This window comes from Psammomys obesus, unplaced genomic scaffold (assembly GCF_907164565.1).
Source record: "Psammomys obesus unplaced genomic scaffold, mPsaObe1.curated_primary_1811, whole genome shotgun sequence".
Taxonomy (NCBI): Eukaryota; Metazoa; Chordata; class Mammalia; order Rodentia; family Muridae; genus Psammomys; species Psammomys obesus.
The window spans coordinates 8,251,622-8,268,651 of record NW_026596152.1 but is presented as its reverse complement, the minus strand read 5'-3'; the positions used below and the strand labels follow the sequence as shown (position 1 = coordinate 8,268,651).

At 40.7% G+C, this 17,030-nt stretch overlaps 1 protein-coding gene across 3 annotated transcripts in view; it reads right to left on the bottom strand.

Annotated features, from left to right (window-relative positions):
* Nucleotides 1-2,230: 2,230 nt before the first annotated feature.
* The window catches only part of Akap10 (A-kinase anchoring protein 10), a 53,887-nt gene continuing 39,087 nt past the window's right edge, over nt 2,231-17,030 (bottom strand). For 2 of the 3 annotated variants that reach the window (XM_055594179.1, XM_055594181.1), the window contains 4 exons: nt 13,362-13,444; nt 6,424-6,476; nt 5,694-5,789; nt 4,426-4,568 (listed from right to left, as the gene is read on the bottom strand). In XM_055594179.1, the coding sequence (XP_055450154.1) occupies nt 4,533-4,568; nt 5,694-5,789; nt 6,424-6,476; nt 13,362-13,444 (268 nt within the window). In that variant the 3' untranslated portion in view covers nt 4,426-4,532. Of the gene's footprint in view, nt 3,608-4,425; nt 4,569-5,693; nt 5,790-6,423; nt 6,477-13,361; nt 13,445-17,030 lie in introns of those variants that run through there. The other variant, XM_055594180.1, reaches the window with a different exon arrangement.

The following is a 17,030-nucleotide window of genomic DNA, read 5'->3' as shown; positions in this document are numbered from 1 at the left end:
GCCACTCCCACCCCTGCCCAAGCAAAGAGGCAGTTCCTCAGAGTCCACCTGTAAAGGACTCGGAGGGGAGGGCAACTATTAATGTGACCCCTCAAGTGGTAGCCATGAAAGGTTTTAGCAAGTAGCTTACTTACTATTTTAAGGCTACATGAAGGTGTGGAGGTGTGGCCTAGTGGGTAGAGGTGCTACCTAGTGGGTAGACACCTACAGGTCTCCTGAGTCACCACTTCTCCCTCTTCAAGAGTGTATGGGGCACACACTAGTTGAAATGCCTTCTATTTCTGGGTGTGGTATGCAGCTAAGAGTGGGGATTGAGCTCATTCTTAGGTAGAGTATGGGGAACTCTGAAGAGGTCCTGGCCTAGGAAGCACGAGTTTTGATGGTGATCATCCTGCAACATGCCAGGGGCCTTTCTACATCCTGAATAACTTCTCACTAAGAGGACTGAACATTTTGCATCTTGACAGTACACACAAGATGACAAAGACAAGCTTAGTACAGAGAAATGCTGCTCCAAAATGTCACAGCCATTAAACATGTGCCAAACACACGGTCACTACATTTTAGAGTTGTGGTAGTACTTTAACCAAGGTCCTTTCTGTTGCATGTACTCACAAGTCACTGCAGGTTTAAGTTTAAAAAAAAAAAGAAAATTTCCAGCGGTAGCACCTGTTATAATCCCAGCATTCAGGGAGGCAGAGGCAAGTGTATTTCTGTGAGTTTGAGTCCAGCCTGGTCTACAAAGAGAGTCCAGGACAGTCAAGACTACAAGGAGAAACCCTGTCTCAAAAAAACACAAAATAAACAAACAAAAAATCCAGATGCATTCTAAACACACCCTAAGGATGAATGAAGACCAAGGCAAGGATATAGGACTCGATGGAGAACCCAGTGAGGTCTTTGGGCTCACCAAAGTCTCCTATCTTTCAGGCTTGTTCATCAGGACAGTTTTCCAGGTGATGATCAGTATTTCTCCTTCATGCAAAAGCCTTAAACTACAGAATCATCTTCGGGCATTTCAACTAGCACATCCCTGGCATGCTAGAGAAGAGTGAAGACGGTGAAAAGGCCACTGAGGGTGCTGAGTGAGTCTCAACAGTGCCTTTGGAGTCAGTTGCTACATCAGGTGCTCAGTTGGTGATACTGAAACAAACCAGCAAAGAAGCTGGCATGGAGGCTGTGCCTATAATCCCTGAATTTGGGATGCTGAAACCTTGTCTCAAAAGCTGAAAATAACAGCAATGAAGTTTATAATTTTCTACAGTTTAGAGCAAACTCCTCATAAAATATCTATGGAACAAGTCAAAAGCTCCAGTAATATAAACAATTTACATCTCAAAAAAATAAATAAATTAATAAAGCCTTAAATACTGGAACCCATCCAGGAAAAAAAAAAAAGTTGTTTCCTGTTTCTTTGCTTTTCACTGGACTTGGCTGACACCCAACTTTCATGTTCCTATTTTATAGGAATGATGAAATTCCTATAAGCCAAATTACAGTGCTGTCACTTTCTCATTAGTGGGTTGACTTTTAACAATCTGCTGACGTCAATGGCATGAAGTTCAACTGCTTTCTTAGATTTTAAAAACCCTGCCAGGGAATCATTTTGGATCCATTGCATAGAACCCGGAACACAGTGGGGCTCAATGTTAGGTGAATCTTTTGAGGATTTAAAATGAGTACAAGGACCTAACACACAACCGGTCTAATTGTTTTGGGTCCCTCTACTTCTGTATCTCACAGCAGAGAGCAGAAAACAAAACAATCTCAGGCTTGCTCTTTCCTCTTAGACATAGCTTACAAACACTGACATCTCCAGCTCAGAAACACAAAATGCACACAAAGAAATCACTAGAAAATATTTTAACAAACCCCACTAGTTTAAATATCTGAGAGTATTACAGAATTTTTTACTCTAAAACATGCAGAGGCAAAAGGAATCACTCAGAATCACATTTTACTCTATGACCTTTACATTGTTTTTCACTTAAAAGTTTGAAGCAGTGTGAAATGAATAGAAATACTTTGTGAATAGAACAAAATGAGCCACCACAGCACATACACCAATAAAAACCTCCCCTCTATGACTACATCCAAACACAAGGCTATGTCCAGTAGTGGGTCATGTTCCGGGGTTTTGTAAAGCAAATGGAAGTATTAGGAAGATTCAATATATTTCAATAGAAGAGTCATAAATGCCCTGAAAGCAGGAAGTTGACACCATTTTAAATATAATTCATATATATATTTAAAATCAAACACAATTAAATAGAATATGGTTTAAGTACATGAATACTTCAGAATAACAGAGTTGGTACATAGTACCAAAAACTTTTACACAGCCTTTTTGCTTCTTCTGTTGATGAACAGTGTGCCTCTATACAATTAATATTGCAATGAAATAAATTTTCTATTCATTCAAGACTTTCCCAAGGACAGAGGTGATTAATAATTTTATATATATACAAATATATATATATACACACACAAACATATATTCTTTTGCAAGTTCTGAGCAAAAAGCATTAACACCTAAGAAAACTTCCTTTCTCTCTAAACTGTCACACACAAGGAAGCACTGGCACCCTGTGGCCGGGGGAGTGTGCTTGCCAAATGGTGGGCCCCAGCAACGGCTGGGCCACGGGTGCAAAGCAGAAGGGCAGAGTGAGTCTCCTGCTGTCTGAAGACAGGAAGGGAAAAGGCAACTGCACATTTCCCACTCACAGTGAAGACTTGGGGAGACACTAAAGTGAGTGCTTCATTCCCCAGTTTATTAAAAATAAAAGATAAAAATAAAATCCGAGAATGTGTCCCAAGTACCACATGGGAAAAACTGGAGTGATACTTAGTTTTTTCCATGTGTATTCTGAAAAGGGAATGAAGCATCTGGAGCATAGTGTTCCTGTTGAGGAGTGGGTCTTGACGCTCATAGTAAACTAAATTTGCACTTTTGTTAACAGAGGAGGGACTGGCTTTAAGGATGTAACATCTCAGGAGTGAGTGAAATGTGAAAACTATGTTCTGTCACCAAAGAGAAGGATGACATCACTGAGCCTTGCCCATGACTTGTCAGCTTCTTTCTAAATTAATGCCTCTGAAGGAAGACTACACAAGGAACTGTCACCTGCTCCACAAGCTGTGGGCCCACACAGCTGCCTGTGTGCTCCAGGTAGGACTGACTCACCTGTGAATTTGAGGACAAGAACAAAGCACCTCTGTTTCATGCTTTCTGACACTAAGGCTGGGCTCTGTCGCAAGCATGTGGACCGCACACCGACTCACGTTTCTCGGCCTCACATAGGATGTGGTCCCTGTCTACTCCAGTGGGTAACTCTCTCACAGTGGGTTATGGCCACTGGAAAACTAACTGTGGTGATTTCACCATTGTGTATCTTGTGACTCACTGTGTTACCATCATGTGCACCTATGACTATATTGAACAGCAGCTCTCGGACTGTCTCCCATTCTTTCTTGGAAACCACAGTGATCGAGCAGTGAAAAGAAATGCAGTGCTCCGTTTTCATCGGCTGTGTTGAGGGATCCAACCAAAGGGAAAAGTTCTTATTTTTCAAAATCAGATTTCCTTATCTCTGGTTTTGAGTCATAGCTGGAAAACAAAAAAAAAGAAAACAAAAGAAAAAGGTATATTCCTGTAATAAGTGACACATTATCAGCACAGATGAAAAAAATGCCCAGCATGTCCACAGTCCTCCCTGTGTGCCAGAGCTTAGGGCACAACTGAAACTTCCTGTTACACAAAGTATTAATTATCCTCAGATATCCCTGAGTTAACAGGAGCTTACAGAAGCTAAGAACCTACTTTTATTTTTCTGTTTGGACAATGGTTAGGAGAATGAATGAAACTATTCTGTGTGTGTGTGTGTGTGTGTGTGTGTGTGTGTGTGTGTGTGCATGTGCACTTGTGTGCACACTGTATAAAAGCCTTGTTTTTTGAGACAGGGACTCTAGCCGGGAGCTCAGCAATTATGCCACTGCATCTCGGTTCCAGGATCAAACGCAAGTCCAAAGCACTTCACCAACTGAGCCATCTTTAGAGTCTATCAATGTTCTCATTTAAAAAAAAAAAAAAAAAATTATGTGCACTGGTGTTTTGCCTACATGTATATCTGTGTAAGGGTGTAGGATCCCCTGGAACTAGAGTTAGATAGTTGTGAGCTGCTACGTGGGTACTAAGAACTGAACCCAAGTCCTCTAGAAGAACAGACTTCTAACCACTGAGCCATCTCCCCAGCTCAATATTCTCTTTTTTAATTTTTTGACATGGTACAGGCTGGGAAGCAGTACAGCATTCAGGAGGCCCTGATTCAAGAGGCCTAGCAAATTCAATTCTCTCTTTCTCCTCCTCTCACCACACACACACTCCCTCCCACCCTTCTTCCCCTTCTCAATTCTCCTGGTTTCATGTTCTGTTACATACCAATGCACTGCTGATTCTGAGAGACAGGAAGTACAAGACACCTCAACACCTCAAAGATAAGGTCTAGTAAGCTCAGTTTCTCTCTCCTTTCTCCCTATACCACACAGACATATGCACATGTTTTCTTATCCTAAAAACGAAAAGCAAATGGCAACAAAATACAAGCACACAATACTCAAATGAAAAGCCTGAATCTTAAACATCTGGGTTCCAAAAGGGCTTTTAAACATTTCCTTATCTTCAAACATCTGATCAGAAAGATGATGGAGAATCAGACCTTTTAGCTCACTCTTTACCAGTTTAAGTTTGACAAAAATAATCCCCCTCACACAGAGAAGAGGCTGCACTTTAAAGAGGAAGCAGGGCTTCGATCTGAAGCAGCTCAGAGAGAAGTTCACAGTTAAACAAGCTCTGTTCTTGACACTGCTAAGAAGGCCAGCTAACAACCAGCAGGGCAAGATCGATGCTGGACTTTGTCAAATTTAAAAGCATCCACATTGCTGAGGATGTCACAGGACACATATAGGTCAGAAAGAACACCCACCTAGCACGCTTGAGACCTGTCCTTGTTAAAAGACCCTTTCGGATAAATTTTTCCAAGATTTCTTTTTGCTTAAATGTAAACAGAGTACAGGAGTAGTAGAAAACTTTCACAAAGAATATGAATACAGTTGGGTGTAATGACTCATAAATATAACCCTCCTACTTAGAAAAGTTGACATAGGAAGAGTATTATGAATTCAAAAGGGGTAGTCTGGGCTACAGAGAGACTCAGAAAAATCACCCAACTTCGACACTGGGAACATGGCTCTGTTGGTGAAGTGGTTACTGTGTAAATGTGAAAGTCTGAGTTCTTATTTCCAGGATCCACATAACAAGCCAGGCACAGCACACAGGAGGACCCCAATGAGTTCCAGGTTCAAGCTGGAAAGACAGCTCACTGGATAAAATACTGCCATGTAAGTATGAGAATAGACATTTGGATCTACACAACAACGTAAAATAGAACACAGCAGCAAAAATCTGTAATTCCAGCATGCCCGAGGCAAGATAGAAGGTAGAGACAGGAGAATCCCTATAAACACAGGCACTAGATAGCTAACCTGAAATGAAATGAAGAGGCTCAGAGGTCAAATACCCAGCAGTCATATAAAAAGTGGGCATAGGGGACATGCTAGCAAACTCATTTGGGGGCCAGAGAGGCAAACAAATAAACAACAACAAACGGCTAGGTCAGAACATAGGTAGTCCTTACCTTTGTAGATTTCTCTAATGGTTGATCATAGTGTGCCTGCTGCATAACATCACTCACTATCATTTTCGCAATCTTCCAAGCTAGCTCTTCTTGGGCCTGAAAGAAGTAATTCAAACTGTTGATAATGACCATTCATTAGGAGGATCAAGATACACATAATCAGTCTTCTGAATATGCTCATCATTTGAATAAAAAGTACCTTCCCATACATCAAAGAATCTGGGCACCTTTGGCTATGACATATTAACACGACATTCACTGTCTCACAGGGCCAGCTACTGAGGAGACAACACCATGACTACTTTCTTTGTCTGATGGTCAAAAGACTTTTCTTTAACATTCTCATCTCTCAACGTGCTTAACTATTCCAAAGATAAGCTTCCCCAACTGAACTGACAAAAAAAAAAAAAAAACAAAAAAACAAAAACAAAAACAAAAAACAACAACAACAAAACCTCAGCATTTGTCTCTGCACTAATTGGCTGCTGTGGTGGTGGAAATCTGAGGCTATATTTATGTTTCAGTGGCCACAGTTTTTCTGGACTGAAGATACTTTTACTGTTAACACAAGGTGATTATTAAATGCTAAGAGGAGCCTTTCTTGTTACAGCCTGAATAAGAAGGCCAGCACTGATGTGGTCTGCCATCTAGGAAGCCACAGGAAGAGAATGTGAGCTTCCTTGGCCAAGCGTAGGCCTCCAGCTTCTATAAGAACATACTGAAGACTTACCTCATCGGTATTTCCTTGCACCCACTTCTTCATAGCTTGTGAGAACATGAATCCTAGTAAACAAAGTCAAAATGAATATGGATTTCAAGCGTAATCTTACATTACAAATATTTTCAGGAGAAGCCACTGAGTCCTGCATATTCTTTCCCAGTGTGCGCCCATGAAAAACACCATTAACAAAAACAGTTTATATTGCCTCCATAACAGTATTTATAATAACTCTGTGAAACTTTAAAATGCTTCTGAAGGGCTGTTTCAGAGTTCTGAAAATTTCTTCTACTGTTCTCACCAGATGAAGGAGGTTAATGTTAAACTTGTAGCAAACATTGAAAAACAAATAAAAAAACCCTTCATAATATAATGGTTTGGTATAAGAATCTACCCATTTATCAGGAGACTGACAGATGGATTTTTCTCTTCAGTCTGAAGAATTCCTTCAAGTACTTCCTTTCTTTAAATATTTAATATTCATTCATTCATTCATTCATTTCCTGGGGTGTGGGTGGAAATGTGTAAGTGTATCGATCAGAAGACAGCTTAGAGGAACTGGTTCTTTCCTCCACCACGTGACAACAAAGGTTGTCAGGTTTGGCCAGATGCCCTTACTCCCTGATCCAGCTCTCAAGCTCCACAAGTTTAATTCTTAAGGTTCAGTAACTGAGATGAGCCTAGACTCGCCGTTCATAAAAAATACAAAATTTAGATATTTTTCCTCCACTAATTTTTATTATTGAAGGTTTTGCTTTAAAAAAAAAAATGCCAGGTGGTGGTGGTACACACCTTTAATCTCAGCACTTGGAGGCAGAGGCCAGATGGATCTCTTTGAGTTCCAGGCTAGCCTGTTCTACATAGTGAGTTCCAGGACAGCCAGAGCTACAGAGTAAGTAAAGACCCTGTCTCAAAAAACTAAACAACAAAAGAGCCATTTATTTGTTACTATGTGTCTGTGCACATGAGTGCAGGATCCCCTGGAGCTACAGTTATAGGAGGTTTTGAGCCCCATGTGGATGCTGGAAAACAGATTACAGTCTTCCACAAGAACAGGAAGCATTTAACCACTGAGTCATCTCTCCACCTTCCACTTAACATTTTAAATACTAGTCTGATCATCACTTATGCCAAACAGAGGCAATAGGTCATAAAAATATTAAAATCTCATGGGGCTGCTGAACTACCTACTTAACACACTATTATGTATGCTCACCTGTGGACTTACACAGTGGACAGTCTGCTTTGCTGACAGTCTACTGCTTTCCAGTGCCCAGGTATTTGCCTCCTTCTACCACTTCTTCAGGGTAATACTGTCAAACTCCTTCATTAACACATTCCCTTTGATGCACTTCATTCCCTCCTATGGCTTTAAACTTCCTATATACCAATAATCCAAGAACCTCCTCTTTTGATGCCAAATTTATACTTCTAAATGATCTATAGGCATCTAAGATCTAACATATTCTAACCAAGCTTATTGCCTCCTACCCAACCTTATTTGCTTCTGTCTCTCTTTTATTTAATGCCGTATTTTTTTTTTCATTCCAAGAATTCACGTTAAAAAAAGTAACCTAAAGCCGGGCGTGGTGGCACACACCTCTAATCTCAGCACTCAGGAGGCAGAGGCAGACAGATCTCTGTGAATTTAAAGCTAATCTGGTCTACAAAGCAAGTCCAAGATAGCCAGGGCTATTAAACAGAGAAACCAAAAACCGCCAAACAAACAAACAAAAAACCCTGTAACGTAGGGAGGGGAATACTGTTCAGTGGTAGGATACTTGCCTATTATGCACGAGGATTTTGGGTTCATTGTTCGAAATACAATGATGTTCAAAAAATAAAATAATAAAAATAAAAAAAAAAAAATCAACACCTCCCAGGCTACCTTCCTTGTTACATAAAATTTCACCTTTAGAATGCAATCTCTTGACTTTCAACCTTCAGTCTTGACTCTTCCTTCCAATTCCTGCTAACATCTTATCTCACTTCATTTCTTTCAAATTTACCACCAAAGAAATACTTCTGGACAGCAGTCAGCTCTGAAACTCAATACCTACAAGTTAAGGAGTTTAATGTCCTTAATGATGCATAGCAGGACTCCCCCAAGGAGGTGTGTCAGGGGAGGACACATGTTCACATCTTTATTATCCCTTCTTGTTATTATTTTAAGATTTATTACTATTGTTGTTTTGAGACAGGGTTTCTCTGTGTGTAGCTTTGACTGTCTGGAACATTCTCTGTAGACCAGGCTGGCCTCAATCAGAGGTCCACCTGCCTCTGCCTCCCGAATGCTGGGATTAAAGGCATGAGCCACAACACCTGGCTATTTTTTATTATTTTTGAATTGTGTATATGTGTGTGCATGTATGTGTACATGCATGTGAGTGCAGGTGTCCACAGAGGCCAGAAGCAACAGATCCCCTGGAGTTGGAGCTATTGATGGCTGAGTCAAACCCTTGACTGCTGGGAACTGAACTGAAATTCTCTGCAAGAGTAGGAAGTGCTCCTAACTTCTGAGCCATCTTCCAACCCACTCAGTATTTTTTTTAAAATATAACTTCTCAATTTACTTTGTTTGCCTTAAAATAAAAGTTCTCACATTCTCAAAAACCTCTAAGAGACCCACAAGTCTTTTTTTAATAAAGAAACTTAGTGATTATTATTGTTACTACTACCACTATTACTGAGGGGAGGGGCATGGACGTGCTTTGATCAGAGAGACCAGAGCAATTCTGTGGAGTTGGCCTGAGTTCTGGAGACTGAACTCAGGTTGCCAGGTTTACATGGCAAGCACCTTTACCCACCGAGCCATCTTGCCAGCCTTAGCAACTTTCTCTAAACTAACCAGGGTTTCTAAAGCCAAATCAGAATTACAGGCCAATAAATGACAAAAACCCAGTCCAGCTGCCTTTAGCAAGGAAGGCTGAGGAGAGTAAGCTGAACTGTAAAAACTCTTGCCAGCCGCTTCAAGTTCCCTGCCATGAGAGAACGCACCCCTGACTGCGAGACAGAGGAAGCCTTTCTCCCTTAGCTGCTTTTGTTAAGATTATTTTATGACAGGACACCCAACCCTTAATGTGCTAAGTGATTCCTAAAACCACAGTCTCCTTAGCCCCAGTTTCTTCATCTGTAGAAGGGTAAGCAGATACACAGGTGCATCAACTAAGAACTGTATGAGCTTGAAACTTCCAGTAAGTAGCCACGATTTAGGTTTAAGCAGTAAGGAAGAACTTCTTTTGAGTATCTGCAGACAAAAAGGTTATGCAGATAAGAAAACATACATGTCCATGAAAAGGGCAACCAAGCTTAAAAAATGACTTTGTTCTGAAATAAAAAAGATACAGCTGGTAATTTTATCACTCAAATAATCACCAATTAAATTTTAAAAGCCATCTATCAACAAATGTTGATTAATATCTGGTAGGCACAGTTTTAAAAACAAGGAATATGTTGTCAAATAAAGATAAGACAACACCCTTGAGTGCTACTGTTGCAGTTACACAAGAGGAAGAAACTACAACAGTAGTCCGGTGGGCAGGAAAAGCTTGTGTGAAGAGACAATGCTGAGATGAGGAGAAGCCAATCACTGTACATAAACCACAGCAGGGGCAACCACAAAAGGCCCTGGGAAGACAGGAACTCCAGCACTGCAAAGGGTAACTCAGTTAGAGCTTGGCTTGTGAAAAAAAGAATGGTTATAGGCTACAGTAGGAAGGAAAGATTTGATTTCCAGTGTGACAGGGTACCAGGAGGAAGAGCTGGACGATGAGGCAGTGAAGCGTGCACGTGCTGGGATTAAAGGAGTGCACCACCACGCTGACAATGGACGGTCCTTAAGCAACACTACATACAAATGTTCCCTACCAAAATGTGTACTTTCCAGTTTAGAAGAAATGCCATGGAGATTAAGCTGAGTAACATAATGAGAAAAATCTAGGAGGCATTAATTAGCCTGATATGTTTAACAAGTCAGAGGCCTAATAAAGGAACTAACTCTGAGAAAAACTGATCTGGTGTTTGGCATAGTGCCTAGCACTTAGGATAACGGAAGTATTTTCTGAGTGTAACACATTCAATCTCTATGCACCAAAAACAAAACAAACAAACAAACATGTGGCTTAAAGAGCCATCTTGACAACCAAAGGAAGAAGCAGAGTATACAGATGTGCTTACTCAAAGTGCATAAATTCCTAGTCGTTATTTCATATACTGTCTTGATTAAAAATTCAGGTAACAGGGTGGAGAGTTGGATCAGAGGTTACAAGCACTTGTTGCTCTTGCAGAGGATCTGGGCTCAGTTCCCAGTACCACATGGTGGTTCACAATCATTTGTAATTCCAATTTCAAAAAACCTGAACCCTCTTCTGCCCACCATGGGCATCAGGCACGCATATGGTGCACATACACACATGCAGGCAAAAACCAAAAGAAAACAAAAAAACCCTCACACACATAACATAAAACTCAAGTTTAAACAAAAAACCGTAATTATCTTAATGAATGGAATCCTGTTGCCTGACCTAATATAACACAAATCAAACTGCTCTCCTACTTCGTACCTAGCTCATAAGCACCACCACTCATAACTTAGGTACTGGCAAGATGCTTCTCTACCTCTTCTCTTAGGCTGCTATGATCTACTTCCAAATGGCTGCCAGAACGATTCCTTCATATAAAAGTCATGTCATGTCACATCTCTAATCCAACATGCCACGAGTCTCCATCACCCTCCAATCTTTGCAGCTGTCGTCACCACCATCCGCCATTCTCTGCTCATTCTACTCCACATACCAGCACTGGTTTTGTCCCTTGATCATAAGGTATGGTATGCTCCAATTTAGTCCTCTACTTGTTCCTTAATCTGAGCCCACGCTGGACCGAAACCTCTCTCTTCCTGGAACCTTGGCCCACCCTAAGCCAAAGCTAACCTTCCTGCAGATTACCTTTTAAATACTGCTTCCCACTTCTCTGACAGTCCCTTACCTTGTACTTCGCTGTGGCTTATAGCTAATTATTAAGCATATGTGTAAACTGTGTTTATCTGTTTACTGTCTCCACCACTATCACATGAGTTACAGAGCTAGAGAAAACAGAGTGCCTGTTCTCTCCTATGTACTGAGGCCACAGGCACAGTAGGCACTTCATCACTTTTAGAATGGGTGATATAGAGGTTGAATAATTAGGATGAGCAGAGACTAAGGAGAACTCAAAAACGTTTTGGGCTATGGGCACAGCTCAGGGACAGAACACTGCTTAGCATGTACCAGGAACTTGGTGTGATCCCCAGCACTGAAAAAAAATGTTTGACATTTTTCTTTATTCTCTATACTCTTTTTGGCAGAACAACTTAGACACCTCTGATGAAACAGGAAATAAATGGATAAATAAAGTCAACTAGAAAGCAGACCCTCTCTGTTCTTTATTGCTTCAATAACTTTTGTACTTTTTCTTTGAAAGTGCATTATCTGAAAAGAGCAAATCACTCATCAAAATATTTATCTAAATATGACTGTACTAAGAAACCGGGAGACGGCCCAGCATGAAGCACTGGCTGTGGCAGTGTGAGAGCCTGAATCCAACCCCAGGACCATCGGACAACCAGGTGTGCTGGTGTGTGCAATCCTAGTGCTCCTATGGTAGAGTGGAGAGGAGGCACAGACACGCACTCACACACTCAACATTACACACACATTAAAAGGAGAAATATATATCTATAAAATTGCATTTAAACATAGATAAAGCACCAAGGAAGGCGGTGCTTTTAAACCCCAAAAGACCGCAACAGCTCCTACTTTAAACCTAACAGAGCAGGACATTTCCTTTTCACAACATCAGTACCATTTACTCAATACAATACAGTTGATCCAACCATAGGGACAAGCTCTAGATGTCACCTGAGTGGATCCACATTTGTTTCCAAAATTTTCCCGGGAGAACCAACTGTTTAGAATTGGATTCAGTCACAAAGAATGCATGTTTACGAGAAAAAGACTTGAAAGGAACAACCAGGTGTGATGGTACACACATGCTCTCAGCATTCAAGAGGGCAGAGGCGGAGGCGGACAGATATCTGTGAATTCCAGTCCAGCTAGGGCTATACAGTAAGACCCTGTCTCAAAAAGAATAAAAGGGGAGGGGGACGCAGGAGGGGGTAGACAGTCAAACTTGAGGAGCTAAAGAGAGGGCTCAGTGGGCAAAGAGCCTGCTGTGTTTAGATTCCCAGAACCCACATGGACGGTTGGGTGTAGCAGTGTACATCTGTAACCTCACTGCTGGGGCAGGCAGTGGTGGAGACAGGCTGGGATGGGGCTTGATTAGTCAGGCAGCCCAGCTGAAAGCCAAGTTTCAGGTTTTGTTAGAGACCCTGTTTTAAAACAGTAAGGTGAAGAAGTGATTAAGGAAAAGATTCCTGCATCAACCTCTGGCTTCCCCCCATGCCTGTGTGGGTGAGTGAACTAAGTACATATACCACACAGACAAAAAAAAAAAAAAAAAAAAAAAGAAAAAGAAAAAGAAAAAGAAAAATCTTTAGTCTAAATCTTAAGACCTGACCAAGGCACTCTTCTGTTAGAAAAAGGATTTGGATTTCCACTTATTATTTTCCATACACATTTCATGATAATTTTCAGTAACTGAGGAAATTTAATAAACTAAAGGGTCACACGATAAGCCACAAGGCCATCCTAGACTGGCTGTGTACCTTTACATGAAAAGGAAAACAATATTTCTACTGCTGTGTTTTCTGTAATGACAAGGTCAAGGTCAATGAAGGAAGAGATTTTGTAGCGGTATGGTACACAAAGTCCGCACAGGAAGATCTATCTATAAACACAGTAAAAACCAGGTAGTTACAACCACTTTAAACCTTAAGTAATCCTTCACTTAGAGTTAGTCTCTAAGGTAAGCAAAAACTTAATATGAAAACATAAAAAGCTGCTACATACAACCTTTTGATTTCTTCACATCAGGTTCAGGCTCAGACTCTCGGATGAACTGCCCCAAGTCACTGACTCTCCCAAAAGACATCTTCCTAAACAAGACAAAAAGACAAAGATCGTTTCTAAAATTCAGAACATGTTGAATAGCTCATCTAAAGCTCAAAAGCAGAAAGCACAATCCATAACAATTCAAGTTACTCAAAGTGAGGGTTTTTTGAAATAGAACCTCTTTTCATGATACTAAAAGAATTTATAATTTGATGGAATTCCCTTTAAAATCCCAGAAAGGTTTATGAAATGTACCAGTTGGTGATTCACAGTTATAAAATCCACACAGACTAGCCAAGAAGAAGAAACAAAAAAGTGTGACTTGCTCTACATGACCAATCTGGGATGACACTACAGCACTGACGTACGGTGGGTGCTAACACAGGTGAGGGAGGCCCTGGCCTCAGCCCTCGATACTCAAGACAAAACCTAACTACAACAACCAGCCGGGGGGGTAGTGGTGGCACACACCTTTAATCCCAGCACCCCGGAGGCAGAGGTAGACAGAGGTAGACAGATGGATCCATGTTAAGTTCAAGGCCAGCCTGGTCTACAGAGTGAGTTCCAGGACAGCCAAGGCTAACCAGAGAAGCCCTGTCTCAAAAAACAAACAAACAAACAAACAAACAAACAAACCAAACCAAACCAAAAAAACCTAAAACAACTAACCAAAACCTTCCCCCAAACTCACGAATGAAACCACTAAACAGAACAGAGCATAACAGCAATTATGTATTAGTAAGCAGCGGAAAATGTTGTGACAGTTTAACAGTGAAGGGGAGAAAACAACACCTCCCCTTCAACAGGAAGGGGAGAAAATAATCACTTGTAAATGATTAGAGGAGACAATAAGCCTATGTGCATTTACTGCAACAAGCTCATTTTTTATTTAAAAAACAAACAACAACTATTTTTTCAAAGTTACAAGTTAAAAGAAGAGAAGACTGTGTTCCTGGTTCTGTATTTTACTTTGGAAAAGTGATCTTATTTTAGAGATGCTCTTTCTAGGAGTCTCATATGGCATGTATGTACATCAGTACACCAACTGACACAAATGTATTTGCCTTGGAAAAAACTTTACAGGTGCTAAAACAATAAAACTAAAACTAACAATGAAACCATTAAATGTGACAATGAAAAAATGATGACTTCTCTTTTCTAATCCATTTTATATATTATTTAATATGTTTTTATATGCAAAAAATTAAATGGAACATTTTGCAACTGAGACTAGGTGGGAGTTGTTTGTTTTTTGGGGTTTTGTTTTGTTTTTTTGAGACAGGATCTCTATGTGGTCCAGGCTGCCTTGGAACTTGCTATAGAGAGATACCTGCATGAGCCATTATGTTTGACTACCAATTGACTTTCTTAAGTTAGGGTCTAAGAAAATGAGCAATTCCATAAGAGTAAATTTTATCTTCAAGAAGGAGTTCATTTGGACATTGTCCACCATTTTCTTTTTCTCTTTTTGGATGTATGGGTGTGTATTCGTTCAGGTGCGTGCGTAGGTGCGTGCGTGCGTGTGTGTGTGTGTGTGTGTGTGTGTGTTGTGTGCATGCATAGGCCAGAGGCTGATTTCAGGTGTCTTCTTTAATCATTTTCCACTGTATTTATTATTGTTTTAAATTTGTATCTAATGTATTTACTCATGTAGTTAGGGGGAGCTCATACACCAAAGCACCTACACATAGAACAAAGGAAGGATGACTCACAGAAGTCAGTTCTCTTCTGCCTGTGGGTCTCAGAGACTGAGCTCAGGTGGCTTTTACTCAACGAGCCACATCACTGGCCCATCTACCAAACTTTTTGAGCCAGGCTTTAAACCTGACTGAACCTGGAGCTTGTTGATTCAGTTAGACTAGACAGCCAATGAGCCCAGGGATCCTTCTGCCCTTCCAGTTGGAATATGCAACCCTCCCCATGATGCCTGGCCTCTCATGTAGGTGATGAAGGTCAGACTCAGGTCCACATACTTGCACAGCAAGCACGTTGTCTACCTTATCTGGTCTATTTATTATTCTATTTATTTATTTTTGGTTTTTCAAGAGAGGGTTTTTCTGTGTAAATGTCCTGGTTGTCCTGGATTCACTTTGTAGACTAGGCTGGCCTCAAACTCATAGCGATCTTCCTCCCTCTCTCTCCTTCAGTGCCGGGATTAAAGGTGAATGTCACCACAACTGGTTTCTGTCTACCATTTTTAAAAGACCACTATGATCATTAAACATTACTCAAAAGCTACACAGGCGAGATGGCCCAGTAGGTAAAGGTGCTTTTAGGAGCAAGCCTGGAAACCAGAGTTCAAACCCAGATAATGGTGAAACGACAGAACCAACTCAACAAAGTGTTACTCTGCCCTCCACACATCTGCACCCATGACATGTGTGCTCACATATACACATCATATAATCACACACACACACACACACACACACACACACACACACACACACACCCCATTACTACAAAGTTGGCACAGCCAATGTGCACTTTCATAGACAATGTGATTAATCTTTCTATTTTCAAAAGTTTTTTCTAGTCTTCTCAATCATCCAAATGCCACTGTTAATTTCTGACAGAAGCATTAAATCCCTTCACAAATGCACAGGGTAAGTAATCAACTCTCATCGGCTTATGTGTTCACTGAGTTGCACTTCAGGCAGGGTAATCACACACAAACAGAAATCTACAAGAGTTTATATAATCAAACACCCTTAAGCAAGAAGGCACTTATTTGTGTCTAGTGAAGTTCCATTGTCTTACCATTCTAGACTCAAAAGAATAACCAGTGCATTCTCAAGCACAAAGAAATACCTCAGTTTCCTAAGTATTAGCTCTATCACATAAGTAATGCCAGCACCTTTTTTATTTTATGTGTATTTTTGCTTTTAAGATCAACACTTTAAAAACACTAAAATGGCCAGACATGCTGGGACATATCTCTAATCCCATTTGGGAAGCTGAGGCAGGCAGATATCTGTGAGCCTGGTCTATGTACTTAATTCTAGGACAGTCAACACTACACAGTGAAAACCCCTTTCAAATTAAAAAAAAAAAAAAAAAAGAAAAGAAAAAAGGGTAAAATGTGAACTGGATGGAATATGTGTACAGCAGACAGCCTAGACCACAGTGCGTGACCAGGATATCATCCATCAATCTGGAACACAGCAGTGGGAATATGTTGATATGTACCATGTACGTCCTAGACATTAGACACTGTTTTAAGTGTTTTTCATGTATCACTTCATTTGTGCCCTTAGTAAGTTGCAGTGTTAAATCTGAGTCACTAACAGGTTGCGCAGAATGCCAAGAAGTAGATAGAACTGAATGAAGCCTTCCAGAGCCTGCCTTTAATTTTGTGTGTGTGTTGTGTATGTAAATTTACTGTTCTTATACTTGTACCTGCTACGTGTGTGAACACAGCTATACATGTGCCACAGCATGCTTTGGAGGTCAGAGAAAACTATGCTTCCACCATGGTTCTAGAACTGAATGAACGCTGGTTCTCTAGGCTTGCTAGTCTCAGAGCCAGGCTTTGTTTTTGAGACAAGATCTCACTATGTAACCCTGTCTGACCTAGAATTCACAAAGATCCATTTGTCTTGGTCTCAAGAGCTGGGATTAAAGGTGGGC